This window comes from Mesoplodon mirus (genome assembly GCF_964341445.2).
Source record: "Mesoplodon mirus genome assembly, chromosome: 19".
Lineage (NCBI taxonomy): Eukaryota > Metazoa > Chordata > Mammalia > Artiodactyla > Ziphiidae > Mesoplodon > Mesoplodon mirus.
This window is the reverse complement of record NC_138995.1, coordinates 30,803,423-30,819,477: the sequence shown is the minus strand read 5'-3', so window position 1 is coordinate 30,819,477 and position 16,055 is coordinate 30,803,423. Positions and strand designations below refer to the sequence as shown.

Below are 16,055 nucleotides of genomic sequence, written 5' to 3'. Positions count from 1 at the left end.
CCCTATGTGAGGTCTGAGATTTGTCTAACCTATAGCTTTCTGGAACTTATTTTCCTGCCTGTGGGAAGTTTTCATTCACACGTGCACAGATGAATACGTAGCCAAAGACTTGAAGGAACCCTTCTGTAGATGTCCGCTTAGTCTCTCCCTGTGCGGGTTCTTCTGTTCCAGTATTCTGCCTTACAAATCCTTGCTGCCTTGGCCTTCCTAAACTGTAGTCTCTGTCTTCACAACTCAGCAAGAGAGAAAACTGAAAACTCTGAGTTCTGATATCCCCATCCCTACTCTGTGACTTTGTTTCTAGCTAGTAAACTAAGGCTAACCTATTTTATTTCTCCTATCTTTGGGGTCACTGTTTTCCAGTGTCAGAAACATTTGTTTCCTATTTTTGGTCTGTTTTATAGTTTTTTAGAGTAAGAAGGTAAACCTTGTCATGGTTACTCCATAATGTCCATAAGCAGGAGTCCTGCAATTGGTATTTTGCATTTCCTTTCTTCTGTTTAGAGGTAATTTTATAGGTTGTTTTTGATGACATGTAGGGGGTGTGGTGGTCTTTGCTTCCTAGTTTAAGTCATTGTCTTTCTTAGTATCTTGCTAAGAAGCCTCTGTTGCTTACGTAGGAAATCATGTGTTGCTGGGGACAGTTTGGTTCTCTTCTTTGTAATAGAGGACGCGATGTCCTAAGCAGAGGTGTTACAGATTTTGCCTTACATGTGGCATCATTTCTTAGAATACGCAACAACTTGGCCATTGGTTTTTCTCCCACTGCATGTGGTTTTAGGCATATTCTTCAGCTGATGAATTCACCACCTTCTCCATTCTTGGGTCGTGAATCTGTAGGCTTGAATTCTGTTCTGAGAGCCAAAGCTTTGCAACATGCTGAGTTGGTTGGTTTGCTGCCTGGAAAATTGTTAGGGCAAAATTGATACTTTGACCGGGGAAGGAAAGAGGCAGATTTTCAGATGAAAGATGTTCAACTCCAAATAATACAAAAAAAAATTGGCTTATTCTGAAGGCATGGGTAGAATTATATGTATCATGAGAAAGGGAAAGAAGTTCAGCCCATAAATAGTGGTGAGTGGGTATTATAAGACTACAAATAAGTAGGGTAACCCTATAGCCTGTTTGCTAAGGACAGTCCTGGTTTATGCCTGTTGTCCTGCAAGAATTATTAATAACATCCCCTTTCACTATTGAAAGTATCATGGTTTTTGATGGTTTTATACCATATGACTATATATATGTATATATATATGTCATCCTACTTACAAAGAATGGTTTAAAGAATACATGGTAATTGTTAATTCTTTGGTTCTTGTCATTCTCCTTGAATGACGGATTTACTGTTTACTTTGTATTTTAGTGAAATAGTATTCAGTGACTGATAAATGTGTGTTGGGTGTTTTTTTTTTTTTAATTTTTGGTATTTTTCCTGCAGATGATCTCAATGCCACCCACCAACACTGTGTTTTGGCTGGTTTACCACCTCGGTTTAGTTCCACCCACCGAGTAGCAGAGGTAAGTGTAAATAAAAATGTGACTCAAACTTAATTGGATGTGACAGAAGTGGTTGCATGAGCAATTTATCATAGAACTTTGGAAGACTATTTGATAGGAAAATTGCTTCCATCTAACTAGACTTTAGCCTCTATTTACTTGCTTTTTTAGCTTTGAGTTATGTTGGATCCAGTTTTAAAAAGTGTGTTCACAGCCTGGGAGAAGTATTTTTTGCTTCTTTAGGGTTATGTTTCTTGGAAAAGGTGCCAGCAAGAGGGCACCTTGGCAGGTGTTGCTGGTTAGAAATTTTCTAAGGGGTTTGTATCTGTCAAGGCCAAGGGCAGGAGATGGCCAGAACAAAATAGTAGATTTGTGTGCTTGTGCATGTGTTAGCTGTGACTGGGCTCAGATGTTTGAGAATTTATATTTCCCTTAACTTTTGGGTCAGGCTTCCAGGCATGTGAATGTAAATTAAGCAGAAAGTTACAGTGGTGCCAGGGAATTTCCAAACTCCCCAGTTGTGTTCCTAACCCAGACTTTATTGCTAAATTCTGCCACCACTTGTAGTGGCTGATAGTCAGCTGATTAGACTAGTTCAGAATGGAAACTTAAGAGATGAGGGAAGCCTTTAGTAGTCACCCTGGAGTATTGTGTGTGCTCAGTTAAGAAGTGTTCCAGAGAGCAGGGGAATGATCATGAAAAGGATTACAAGTTGACCTCGTATCCGAGCTTGTTTTCTGTGCTTTGCTTTTATAGCTTGACTTTTCATTGTACCACAGGGGGACCAGTGTGAGAAAGTTGGGCAGACAGGATACAATAAAGTGGCAGGGAAACACAAGCACAAGACCTTTCCAGTCCTGAGACTGTGTGAGTCTATAAGGCAGTGTCATGTCTTTTGGTATTTAGGTAGCTTTTCTAGTGGACTGGTCATGTTGCTAGGTGGCAAAGAGGACACGAGTGTCTGTTTAAATCAAGATGCCAGCAAGCCCATCAAGCATTCCTTCCCCCTTTTCTCCCTTTCTTCTCTCTTCTCTTCAGTCATTCATCTAAATATTTGAGTGTCTCTTCTGTGCCCAGCAGCACTAGAGGCATGAGAGAGAGAGAGCCATCTACATGACAGGTATGGCCACAGGCTTTGCTGAACTTCCATTTTAGTTTGAGAGACAAATATTAAATAGATAAAAACACAAATAATTATCTTAGAGACCTAAAAAAGTAAGTTCTATTAGGAAGGAAGGAAGGAGTGAGTGAAGGAAGGCAAAAAAGAGTGAGCAAGCATTTATAGAGCATCTGATATGTGCTTTGTATTGTACAAAAAAGACTTCATTTTTTTGTATAATACAAGATGATACAGACCTCTGTCTTTCTGGCTAGAACTCTCCTAAGAATTCTTTTGAGTATGTGGCTACTTACGTGTATCTCTGCACCTTTCCTAATCCAATCTGGAAGAGTGGACAAGATGATTAGTGCTGTGCTCAGAGGGTCGGTACAAAATGATGAATAAGAAGTTTCGCAAAATGTATTTGATAAGGATAACAATCATGTCTAATTCCTAGGGTTCTTGTGAGGATTAAGTGAGTTAATACGTGTAAGTCTTTTAGAACAGTGGCGGGTATAGAGTATGCATTCAAAGAATGTTAGCCTCTACTACTATTATTAAATGACTACTGCTGCTGCTGCTAATTACTACTCCTGTCTTTTCAGTTATCCTGATGAAAAGCTAGTAGGAGACAGGAACAACCAAAGCTCTTTGTGTGGGAGGCTATGGTCTCCATTTATACACTGGAATGTATGTAATAAAGCAGGAGAACTGAAGTCGTCAAAGAGTCTTTAAGTGGAAGTGTTGCTATTAACTGGAAGCTACTACTCAGAAGAAGGGAAGTGATTTTAGTTCTTTCATCCATTCTGCAAACTTGCGTTCAAATTTCCGGTGCTCACGGTATCCTTTTAGACACTTGTGAACAGGTAGAGTGCAGAATAGAGAGTAGCAAACAGCATAAGGCTTCACGAGTGACATGACATGTAAGACTTGAACATGTAGGGATTAGGGGATTTTAGGACATTTTAAGACATTTAAGAGTCCTCATCCCATTAGGTGGAAATCTTGTGATTGGAATGGGATGGGGATACAAAGGGAGTATTGAGTGGCTCAACTTTGACTGAATCCCAGGATGCCAGAAAGGGAGTGTTGGCAGATAAAGGCTGATCCCCGAATGACTAGATTGTGAAAGATCTTGGATATCAGGTTAGGTGTGTTTTAACTTAAGTTGGTTCAGGTGGGGGCTATTGATGATTTATTTATCGTAGTAGTGACATATTGGAGATGTCTTTAAGAAGATGAAAATGATAGAGACATCAATTAAACCTGTTGGTCCGAACTAAGGTCATGGCAACAGGAAAAAAGAAGAAATTCCCTTGACTACTGTACGAGACATAGTGACAGACTTGGCAACTGATTGAAGTGGAGGGAGGAATGTAAGAATGGATGAGTGCGTGGATGAATGGATGAACAAATGAATGAATGAGTGAATGAATGAATGAACACACTCACCAAGTAACTCTTTATTGGATGCTTGTCATGCGCCGGGCTTTTGAGTGACTCTGAGGTTTCAAGCTTGGGTGATTTGGAGACGACATTACCATAAGTAGAAATAGGGATCTAAGACACGAGGGGAAGACAGTAGTTCAGTTTTGAACAGGCTGAGTCAGAGCTGCCAAGAGGAGAGGTCCAGCAGACAAATGTAAATTTGGGACTAAAACTTGTGAGAGATCAGGAAACCTTTCCTTCTCCACCTCCTGTGATAAATACACACATTCAGAATGCAGTTTGAAAAGTACCCCTCTGGCCTTACTTCCTTTTATTCCAAGTGGACCATCTTAACTAAAGTAGCAGTGCTTTCAAAATATCCTGAGGTTTAGCTTTCTCTGCTTTAGTCATAGCTGTATTTGTATCTTCTAATTTTTAGGCAAAATTTTGAGCGTTAATTAATTTTTAAAAACGAGGTGGATATGCATAGTGATAATAATAATAATAATATAATCCCAAATCTGTATCTTTTATATTATCTCTACTTCAGTTCAAGCTTATGATACTTTATTAATTAGACATACATAATGTGAATGATGTGACTATCCTGCTTTCTATATTATAGATCAGGGTCAGCAAATTCTATGGCCTTTGGGCCAGCCAGCTCTTTTTGTAAATAAAGTTTTATTGGAACACAGCCACGCTCACTTATTTACGTATTGTTTATGGCTGCTTTGGAGCTACCATGGCAGAGCTGAGTAGTTGAACACTGACCTTATGGCCTGCAAGCCTAAAATATCTACTATCTGACCTTTTTAAGAAAAGGTTTGCTGACTCTGTTTTACATGATCCTGTGTATACAGGCTTTAAAGTTAAAAGGAATTTTTTTTTTAAAATCATCATTTTAAGGTTAACTTTTTATTTCTACCAAAAATCAAAAATGATAATATTCAATACTGGTAAAGTTACAGTGAAACTGTACATTCATACACTACTGGTAGTTTTTCTAATTAGTACATTTTTTGGAAAGCTATATGGGGATATGTATAAAGCCCCATAAAAATATTCATATCTTTGATCTCATAACACTGTTTTGGGCAATCAAACCTAGGAAATAGTTCAAAGGAAGTATATATAAAAAGATATTTATCTAGTATGATTAACAGTAGTGAAAAGTTGGACAGAACCCTAATGCCTTTATATTATGTGACTTGCTAATGTCACCTCATTGAGCAGCATTGACCATGGTAGTTTTGAATACTTATGTACAAACAGTGAAAAGTAGCATGTACATTGATATGTATATATTCATTACAGCTGTGTGTGGGTGAAGAATTACACGCAATAAAAATAATTAACATAGAGTATGACGGCAGGATTATGTTTTTATCTTATTTAAAACTTTTAATTTCATCTTATATTATTGTTTTCCGTAATAGAAGAGGGAAAAGATTTTTTTCTCCAACACTATAGTTAATGTATGGTTTCCCTCAATACAGAGAGGAAAAAAATCCATGCAACTTTATAGCCCTCACTTGTTCTACAAATGTCCTTTCCTTTATACAGTATTAAATTAGACTTCTTTTCTGTGCCAAACAAAATGATTCGCTATTTTCTGCCTGTTCACAATATGTAGGAAACAGATTGTCTTAAGGAAATGTTGTTCTGAAATCCATTTTAGTTAATCAGAGAAGAAATCTATTCAGTTTTTGGTTGCAAATATGTGACTGGAGTATGTCTGATGACTCTCGGCCTTTATTTGATTTTAGTTTTTTTCTGGTTGTGACAGAATGTTCTTGGGATGCAACACAGAATATATGTTTTTTTTTTAATTTAAATTCTATGTATAATTATATTTTGAATAAGTAGTTATGCAAATGGTTCAAAACTCAAAAAGTACCTAAGAGTGTACAGTTAAAGCCTATTTCTCCTCACACCAGCCAGCTCCTCTTCCCCAGAGGCAACCAACGTTATGAGATTTTTGTTATCCTTTCAGTGATACTTAATACATATATAAGTAAACACATATGTAATTTTTAAAATTTCTTATATAAATGGTAGTCTACACACTATTCTGCACTTTTTTTTTTTTTTTTTTTTTTTTTGGCGGTACGTGGGCCTCTCACTGTTGTGGCCTCTCCCGTTGCGGAGCACAGGCTCCGGACATGCAGGCTCAGCGGCCATGGTTCACGGGCCCAGCCACTCCGCGGCATGTGGGATCTTCCCAGACCGGGGCATGAACCCGTGTCCCCTGCATTGGCAGGCGGACTCTCAACCACTGCACCACCAGGGAAGCCCCTATTCTGCATTTTTGGTTTGTTTTATTTTAGTAAACCTTGATGATAATTACTTATCAATATGCAATTCTTATAGAGTAGGGAATTTTTTTTTAAGATATGATATAAAAGCATAAGCCATCAAAGAAGAAGTAGGTGAATTGGACTTTATCAAAGTTAAAAACTTTATATGTCAAAGGGTACCATCACAAAAATGAAAAGACAGAATGGGAGAAAATATTTGCAGATCATACATCTCATAAGGTGCCCATATTTAGATTTATATAAAGAACTCTTACAGCTCAATGATTAAAAAGATAAATAATCCAACTTTTTAAACAGGTAAAGGATCTGAATAGACATGTGTCCAAATGAGATATACAAGCGGCCTGTAAACACATGAAAAGATGCTCATCATCATTAGTCATTGGGCAAATGCAAATCAAAACCACAATGACATACCACTGCACACCCGCTGGAATAGGTATAATCAGAATCGCAGTAACAGGTGTTGGTGAGGATGTGCAGAAATTGGAACCCTCATACGTTGCTGGAGGGAATGTAAAATGGCGCAGCCACTTTGGAAAACGGTCTGGCACTTCTTCAGAAGGTTAAATTCAGAGTTACCTTATTGCCCAGCAATTCCATGCCTAGGTATACACACCCAAGAGAAGTGAAAACTTGTACATGAATGTTCATAGTAGCTTAATTCATAATAGCCAAAAAGTGGAAACAGCCCAAATGTTCATCACCTAACGAATGGAGAAACAAAAGGCAGCATATCTGTACAGTTGAATGATTATTTGGCAATAAACAGGAACGGGGTACTGACACATGTACAACATGGATGAACCTTGAAAATATACTAAGTGAAAAAAGCCAGTCACAAAGGACCACATACGGTATGATTTCATTTATATGAAATATCCAGAGTAGTCAAATCTGTAGACCCATAAAGTAGATTAGTGGTTGCCTAGGGCTGGGAAGGCTGGTAGAAATGGGAGGGGGTAACTGCTAAAAGGTACAGCGTTTCTTTCTGGAGTGATAAAAATGTTCTAAAGTTAACTGTAGTGATGGTTGCACAACTCTGTGAATATACTAAAAGACATTGAATTGTATGCTTTAAGTGGGTAAATTTTATGACATGTGAATTTTATATCTCAATAAAACTGTTACCACTCCCCATGCCCTCCCAAAAAACCAGGCCTGATTATAGGTTCTTTACATCAGATGAACTCTAATCACCCAGGAAAAAAATATATATTCCCCCCTCCTTTTTTTGGGTTCCAATCATGGCTCCACCAGAGTTTGTTTAACTGGTCTTTTATTGATGGGAAATTTTGTGTTGTTTTTAATCTTTTATTACAGTAGATGGCATTTCAATTAATTACCTCTTATGTAGGTTACTCCATACTTGGGGAAGTAAAGGTGCAGGTAGAGTATGTTTATAGACAGAATGTCATTAAAAAAAATGTTGTAGGGTTGTCTGTGGGACAGAAGTGAGTGGCAATTCATTTCCATGTTTTGTTTTTTCTTTGTAGTAAATTGGAGCCACTGCCCTTCTGCTCCCCACACTTTGGGATCTTCATATGAAAATACATATTAGTCAAGCTTCTGTTTTTGGCACAGAAACTTCATTTTTTTCCCCCAGGCATGCCCAGGTCACATTGTATCAAGTGTCAGTAACTGTGCAAAGAAATTTTGTACCACGGGATTAGCCTTCAAGGTTATTTCGAAGGGATCCATTTAAATGGTAAATATTAAAATAAAAATACTCCGGGGAGACATTTCCCTCATTGGGTCTAAAGGATATTTACAGCTGGCGTTTTCTCACTCTAGGAAATCGTGTCCTTATCAAAACAAACGGATGCACACTCCACCTGCATCCTCTTCTTTTCTGACATATGCTCATTCAAAGAAGGAGTTTGTCCATTTGACCTCTGTTTTGCTCCCACAGACTTAGAGAGGGATGGACTAGTTATCTGTGCCTTTGCTGATACCCAGGTACTAAGTTATGCCTTTCAACATGCCTTGAGGGTATGAACCACATATTCTCCATTATTTGAAGAATCTATTCTGCCAAGGCAGACTTGCAAGTGCCTAGTGTATGCTTTTCGCAGGAAAGGAAAATGAGTTCTTTGCCCTGTGTTTATAACTTCATTTTTTTCCCCATTGCTGTTCTATTTTGTGTACTTTTGAACCAGTTCTACAGTCTGGTTACCTTTTCTCCCCCATTGTTAGGTGCAGGGCACTTGAGATAAAGTCAGTGTTCTTGACTCCTTGGTTAATTAGTTATTCCCCCAATAACTACTTATTAAGTTTCTTTTATATTTAAGACTCAGTTCTAGGTGCTGCAGTATATGTATAGTATATACATTTTGAAACAGGGCTTTAGCCTTCAGGGAGCCTACTCTTTGGAGGTATGAAGCCCATGTTATAAAAAGCAACAAGATGAGTGACCCAGGTGACGGCCAAGCTGGCAGCACAGAGCCCAAGGAGAAAGCTACTAGAGTCATTCTTTTTTTTTTTTTTTACATCTTTATTGGAGTATAATTGCTTTACAGTGGTGTGTTAGTTTCTGCTTTATAACAAAGTGAATCAGTTATACATATACATATGTTCCCATATCTCTTCCCTCTTGCGTCTCCCTCCCTCCCACCCTCCCTATCCCACCCCTCTAGGTGGTCACAAAGCACCGAGCTGATCTCCCTGTGCTATGCGGCTGCTTCCCACTAGCTATCTATTTTACGTTTGGTAGTGTATATATGTCCATGCCACTCTCTCGCTTTGTCACAGCTTACCCTTCCCCCCTCCCCATATCCTCAAGTCCATTCTCTAGTAGGTCTGTGTCTTTATTCCTGTCTTACCCCTAGGTTCTTCATGACTTTTTTTTTCTTAAATTCCATATATATGTGTTAGCATACAAATACCGTATTGTCTTTCTCCTTCTGACTTACTTCACTCTGTATGACAGACCCTAGGTCCATCCACCTCATTACAAATAGCTCAATTTTGTTTCTTTTTATGGCTGAGTAATATTCCATTGTATATATGTGCCACATCTTCATTATCCATTCATCTGATGGTGGACACTTAGGTTGTTTCCATCTCTGGGCTATTGTAAATAGAGCTGCAATGAACATTTTGGTACATGACTCTTTTTGAATTATGGTTTTCTCAGGGTATATGCCCAGTAGTGGGATTGCTGGGTCATAATTGGTACAGCCACTATGGAGAACAGTATGGAGGTTCCTTAAAAAACTACAAATAGAGTCATTCTTAAGTTGAGGAGCATAGGCTGACCTGTGAGGGTGACAGGTCCGGGAAGGGGACAGACGTCCTAGGAAGAGAAGGATGGTAACCTTGGAGTTTGCTTACCATCTCGGTGGCTGATTCTATCTCTGCAGTGCTCGACAGGGACCTTGGATTACATCTTACAGCGCTGCCAGTTGGCCCTGCAGAATATCCGTGATGAGGCAGACAATGGTGAAGTCTCTTTGAAATCCTTGGAGCCAGTGGTTTTGAAACACGGAGAAGAAATCCACAACGAGGTAAGGACTTCCAAGAACTGTGAAAATTCTCTCCTACTTGCTAGCTAACAAGTTATTCGGCCACAGTTTGCTATGAGTATAAGAGACAAAGGATGGTTCATTACTTACAATAGCAGTAGCCAGGGCATCAGCATTTTTGTGCCAGGTCTCCAAGCCTCTGTTTCCACAGGGTAACGCACAGTGGACTGGATAGCATGTGCACTTGGAGGGGTTGTGTTCTAGAAGAGGAGCCTGAGCTGAGGTAACCCGACTCTTCCATGATGGGCAGTAGGCATGTCTGTCATTTGCTCCAGATCAAGACACAGCTTTATCCTCCAAGTCTGTTAGCAATACTACCCTTTATTCTGGAGGGAGAAACTCTGTCTTGCAAGTGTGTTCACTATAAAGACATCCTTGCAATGAGAGTGTGAAGCAAAGGGCAAGACATGTAGAAACACAAACAAGAGACCCATGAAGGATAATCTTCCAGCAAGGACTGATGGAAACTGAAGGTGGATCCTTGGAGCAGGTGGACCCTGGGAGCCTTGCCTTTTGTTCAGGAAATTAGTAGCAGTTCTGCAGTCTGTGGGACCAGCATGTCTGGATCCCACGAGTCAGTGTTTCAAAAACTTTGTTAGTTTCATTAATACGTTTTCAATTTTTGCTGTGTCTTTGGACTACATATATTGTTATCTCTTCAATACTTTTAAAAGAATCAACTCATTTTTATGTAAATAAAATTTTTTAAAAAGGAAGCTTTATATTACCACCTTTAAGTGGAAAGCTGGTATCACTAGCCAAAAGAAAAAGTAACCAGAAAACTCTAGCCTGTGAAAACAGCAATGTTATACTATTCCAGCAGATGCTTTTGTCTGGAGAAGGTTCTGAGCCTACAGTCTCTATTCTTCATGTTAAGAAGGAAGATTAGTGTGCAACTTCCTACACTTTCTAAAAGTCATTGAATTCTACACTGAAAATGGGTGAATTTTATGCTGGGTAAATAATACCTCAAAACAAACAAACAAACATTGAAAGTCAAAAAGAGATTACCAAGTGGTAGAGAATCTTTGAAGATTATCATCCATCAAAGAATTTTTCTTTGATATAATTAGAAGGATTGGTGGAGAATTGGAATACAAAAATGTTCTCAGTCATCTCAAATAATTGCTGAGCACACGCAAGGCACTGTTTCTGGGTGCTTTCAGATATGTTGGTAAATAAAATAGACATTCTAGTGCAGGGAGATGACAATAAATAATAAACACACTACATCAGTTTATTATATAGTATGTTAGAAGTTGATAAGTGGTACAGGAAGAACCAAACAGGGCAAGGTAGTGGCGATTGAGAGAAGCAGAGAACACTCCCGCTGACAAGATGTCCTTTGAGCAGAGACTTGAAGGAGGTTGAGGAAAGGAGCCATGTGGTTATCTGGGGAACAGCGTTTCAGGCTGAGGGAGACACCACTGCAAGGGCCGTGCGGGTGGGAGAATGCCTGGTGTTCATGGACTAGTTCAGGGATGGTCCGCTGTGAGTGGTGGGAGTGAGGCTGTTAGTTACAGGAGATGAGGTCACGGAGGTGGTGTGAGGGGATGGGGAGCCGCAGATTGTATCAGTCGTTGGAGGTGTCTATAAGGACAAGGACTTTTCTTTTTACTCTGCGGGTAATAGGGAGCCATTGAGGGGGTCTGAGCAGAGAACAGTGCTCCCACAATGCCATGTAATATCTTTAAAAAGATATTTACTTACCTTATGAGCTGCTCCTCGGCTTGAATAGAGAGGTCTTGAATCTGAGTAACATGTGTGCCCGTCTTCTCTCATCCCCCAGTCTTTGATTCTTCAAGGTCATCTTCTTACTTTCAGAATGAATTCCATATGTCAGGGCACATCATCAGATACTCTCCTTTGGCCATGCAAGTTGGCACGCTCATGCTTTTCTGGGTTCTGTTGTTGAATGCGAGCACAAATGTCTATAATCCTTTCCACGGTTCTTATTGTTTGCTTTCGTCTTTCTTAAAGGCCATGTGCCTTTGCTGGACTAATTATAGCATGAAGCCCTTGGTTTCATGTCTGCAGACTTCTGGGCTGTGTCGGTTTAGAAGTGGTTGATTTTCCTTGTCTTAGATAGTTTCTAGCTAAACAATTTGGGGACTTTGGAGATTGGAACTGAGTACCTTAAGAAGATTTTTTTTTTCCAATTTAAGATGCTTAAAAAGATTTTTGGTGAGGTATAAGCAGAACCTTCCTCTGTGTTTATAAAATAGTCTGTTTTCCTTCTTAAAAATCATAAAATATGGAATTCAGTCTTGTCACCTAGTAAATTTCCCCTAGGAAAATGTACTATTTGATGTCATCATTTGGTTCTCATTTTGTTCTGATCAGACCTGCATCTTCCTTACAGCTACTGGGAAAGGGCGTTCATTGGGTAGCTCTTTGTAGACTGGACCTTAGCATCTCTTCCTGGTCTAATGTCTTTCTCCATGAAAAAACCTATTTCATTTATTACAGTGAGCACTGACCCCAATGGGCATGTTCCCACATAGGCATGATGGGCATGATGCCCAATGGGCATCTTGAGGGAAATGCATAAGCTGACCTGGGACCAAATCAAGAACCCAAACTAACTTGGCAGAAGTAGGTGTCATTTGCTTACCTGTAAGAATGTTGGAAATGATTTCCAACTATACAGTGCTGTGGTGACTCAGAAATACAGTTTCGGAATATTACAAACTTTGCTCCCCAGTGCCTAAGTGTCCAGTGACTAAGGTTCACATAGGTGGGTGGATTCTGTTTGTGCTTCCCCTTCAGACTTTTTCTAGACATTTCCAGGAGAAAAGCTTTTCTTGATTGACCTTTTTCTTTTTTAATTAATTTATTTATTTTTGGCTGTGTTGGGTCTTCCATTTCTGTGCGAGGGCTTTCTCTAGTTGTGGCAAGCGGGGACCACTCTTCATCCCGGTGCGCGGGCCTCTCACTATCGCGGCCTCTCCTGTTGAGGAGCACAGGCTCCAGACGCGCAGGCTCAGCAATTGTGGCTCACGGGCCCAGTTGCTCCGCGGCATGCGGGATCCTCCCAGACCAGGGCTCGAACCCGTGTCCCCTTCATTGGCAGGCAGACTCTCAACCACTGCGCCACCGGGGAAGCCCTGACCTTTTGCTTTTTGACTATTCCATGGAGAAGGCAGGTGCAGGTGAAATAGGAAGGTTCTAGAGATGTTTCTCTGGGTCACAGCTACGTAACTAACACTATTGTGAATGTGTGTTCATTTTTCTTTGATGATTCAGAAGGCCCTTCCAAGATCCTGCAAGCTCCCTAGGCTGTCAGTGTGCCTTCTGATACCTGTGGGCATTAGGTATCTTTGTATTGTCACTGCACCAAAGATTGAATAATAGTGAATTTCTATTAAGTGCATGTCTGAAACCTGGGAGTTTGTTTTAAAAGCATCATGAGCCCTGAGAGCACCTCAAGAGAGTTCTGGAAGCTGTGAGCCTCCCGGGAGGGACTGCACTCTAGAGAAGGGATGAAGACCCTCCTCCTGTCATGGCTAGCATGTTATCAGTCAGTGAGTATGGTGAGACTGATTCTTTTTAGCCTTGAAGTAATAAAGCTTCTGTTCTGTTCTGAATCTTGACCCTTTGGTTTTCATGCAGCATCCACCCTGCGGCTGCAGCTTTCCTTCCTCATCCCCAGAGTTTGGGGTGGAGGGGTGCACACCTTTTTATTTTGGTAACCCAAACTGAATCAAGCAACTGGAAATATTTTTTGCTTCCTTAATTAATTTTAAGGAGGGAGGCAACTGCTTCTCTTGGCAGTGTTAGCACTGGTGAAGGTGGCACTTGATGAATATCCTGTAATATTTTTTGCCCACAACATCGAAGTGAAAAAGTCAGGTTATGGAGTTGATTAAAATAGATGCCAATGGGTTTGATGCCCACAAAGATTGTATCTCATGGGCAGTACTTCCACCCCTGAAAATAAACTCTGTTCAACCCTGAAAATAAGTTTCAGGGTTGAACTTTTCTGACTGGCTTCAGTGGAACGGGGGTGAGCATGAATTGACATGATTGTTAAAACTTTTCTTGCTCAGAAGATTTCATAAGATTGTGAGATTCTTGAGGACAGTAAGTGGTGGGCCTTGTGGCCTCATTTGGTCTGTTTTCTTAGTATCTACCAAGTGCCTGGCATATGGTCGGCTGTTCATTATTAACCCACTTAATCCTCACCACAAACCTATGTGGTGATTATGTAATTATCCTTATTTTACAGATGACAGAACTATTCAGTAGTGGAGCCCAGATCTGAACTGACTCCAGAACCCTTATTCTTAACCATGACACTGTCTGCTTCAAAAGACAGTTGGGCATCTAAGGAGGAAGATAAAGTCATTATTATTTACTAAAATGGACAGGGTCTTTCTTTGCTCTCTTGTCCAACAGCAGAGTTTCCAGGTATGCCCCTCTCCTTGCTTCTGAGTTTTCATTTACTGAAATCCAGACTCTATTGTACCTTTAAAGGCTGAATGAACTAATTACGTATGATAATTATTTTGTTTCCTGGGATATCATGGTTGCCACGGTTTATACGTTTTGTTCTTATAATGGAAAAAACCAGCCCAAAGAGAGAAAAACCCTTTCAGCTCTCCCAAACATAGGGCTTGATGCTTTGCTGACAGGTTCCTATAGTGTGAATAAATTTTATGTGAAATCTATTAAAAAGAACTCTTCTTTTCTTGTAACAAATAATGTTGTTAAACCTGCATCTAAAGAGAAGTTGAACTACACTTGTATTCATCTTCCTTTCAAAGCAGTTAAGTTTACCTCTGTTAACCACTGTCTTTTAATACTGCAGATAAGGTTTAGCAACTATTGTCTGAATATTGTCTACATTCCTCTTTTTTTTTTTCTGTTTAAACAGCTTTAACTGAAATCAGTTCTACATATCAAACAAACATTTAGTTAATGTAAACTAAAACCCTTTCATATGACTTGGTGTTCTCAGATTAGTTATTTGAGCCATTTTCACCATTGTTAAATCTTCACAAGTTGCTTTTGTTTGCCTCATGAAAGTTCAATATGGATAAACAAACAAAAAAAATACTTTGTGGTAACAGGTGAAGATTATAATAGCTCTGTGCCTGTATATGGAACATGATTACCTTAGCAAAGCCAACCTTACTCAACATTAAGCTGTGAAAGCTCTACATTTCTTTAGACAACAGAGGTAGAAAGAGCTTTGGGATGAATGAAGTTCATCCCAAATCAAATTGTAAAATTTGATTTTCAAGTTGGAGATGAGTGAAAGAACATAAATAGGAAACAATTTCTTATTCTTTCAAAGCTTTACTCAGCCTCTCACCTACACGTATTGGGATTATTTCAATTGCAGGAAGCAGAAAACTCAACCCGAATTAGTTTAAGCAGAAAGGGCTTCAGGAATAGCTTGATCAAGAGTCAGTTGATGCCACCAGGACCTGGTTTTTAACTGTTCATCTTGCAGCTGCTTCCTACTGTGTTGCCTCCATTCTTCCCATTCTGCAAAATGTTTGAAGAATCCTCTTCCTGTATCTTCTGACAGTCTCAAGACTTATTTTGATTGAACATATGCCTGTTTCCCCCAAACCCAGTTATGTGACTAAGAGAAGTGTGGTGGGCTGATTGGCTCAGATTGGGTTGCACGTTCCACTCCTGGTATAAGAGCTGGAGCTTTACCCAGACCACATGGACTGAGACTGGGGAAGGGAATGGATTATCAAATGAACAATGGGGTTTGGCTAGAATAGAATGATGCTAAGGAGGCAAATATTTGAAGTTTACCGTAGTAGGTTCATAGGAAGGAAAATAAATTATTAGTGTTTTTACTGTTCTTTTTACCTATTGTCATTTGCCCTGACTGAACTGAAAGTGACAATTTAAATGGCTCCGTAGGTTTTATGCTGCCATAATTAACTTTATATTGTTCAAGTTATCTGAGTTGATGTTACCACCAGCTCCTCCTGGCCCATGGGTAAATTCTTTGTTTATTTTAGATCTAAGAAACTTAAAATTGATATCTTCTAATATGTGGCTGTGTTTTGCTCTTAATACTAGGTCTTTAAGAAAGATATTTAATGAAAACATATTTTGTTTGATTATATCTTTCCCATCCTACACAGTGCAGGCTGCTGTAAACTTTAGGATCTCAGGATTTGTTGTTGATTGACTTATAGTTTCCTCATGCCCGAGTGA

General features: G+C 39.5%; 1 protein-coding gene across 1 annotated transcript in view; it reads left to right on the top strand.

Annotated features, from left to right (window-relative positions):
* The window catches only part of FTO (FTO alpha-ketoglutarate dependent dioxygenase), a 372,431-nt gene that overhangs the window by 149,380 nt on the left and 206,996 nt on the right, over positions 1–16,055 (top strand). The window contains exons 5-6 of the mRNA XM_082607937.1: positions 1,439–1,518; positions 9,708–9,851. Coding sequence (XP_082464063.1) covers positions 1,439–1,518; positions 9,708–9,851 — 224 coding nt within the window. The remainder of the gene's footprint in view (positions 1–1,438; positions 1,519–9,707; positions 9,852–16,055) is intronic.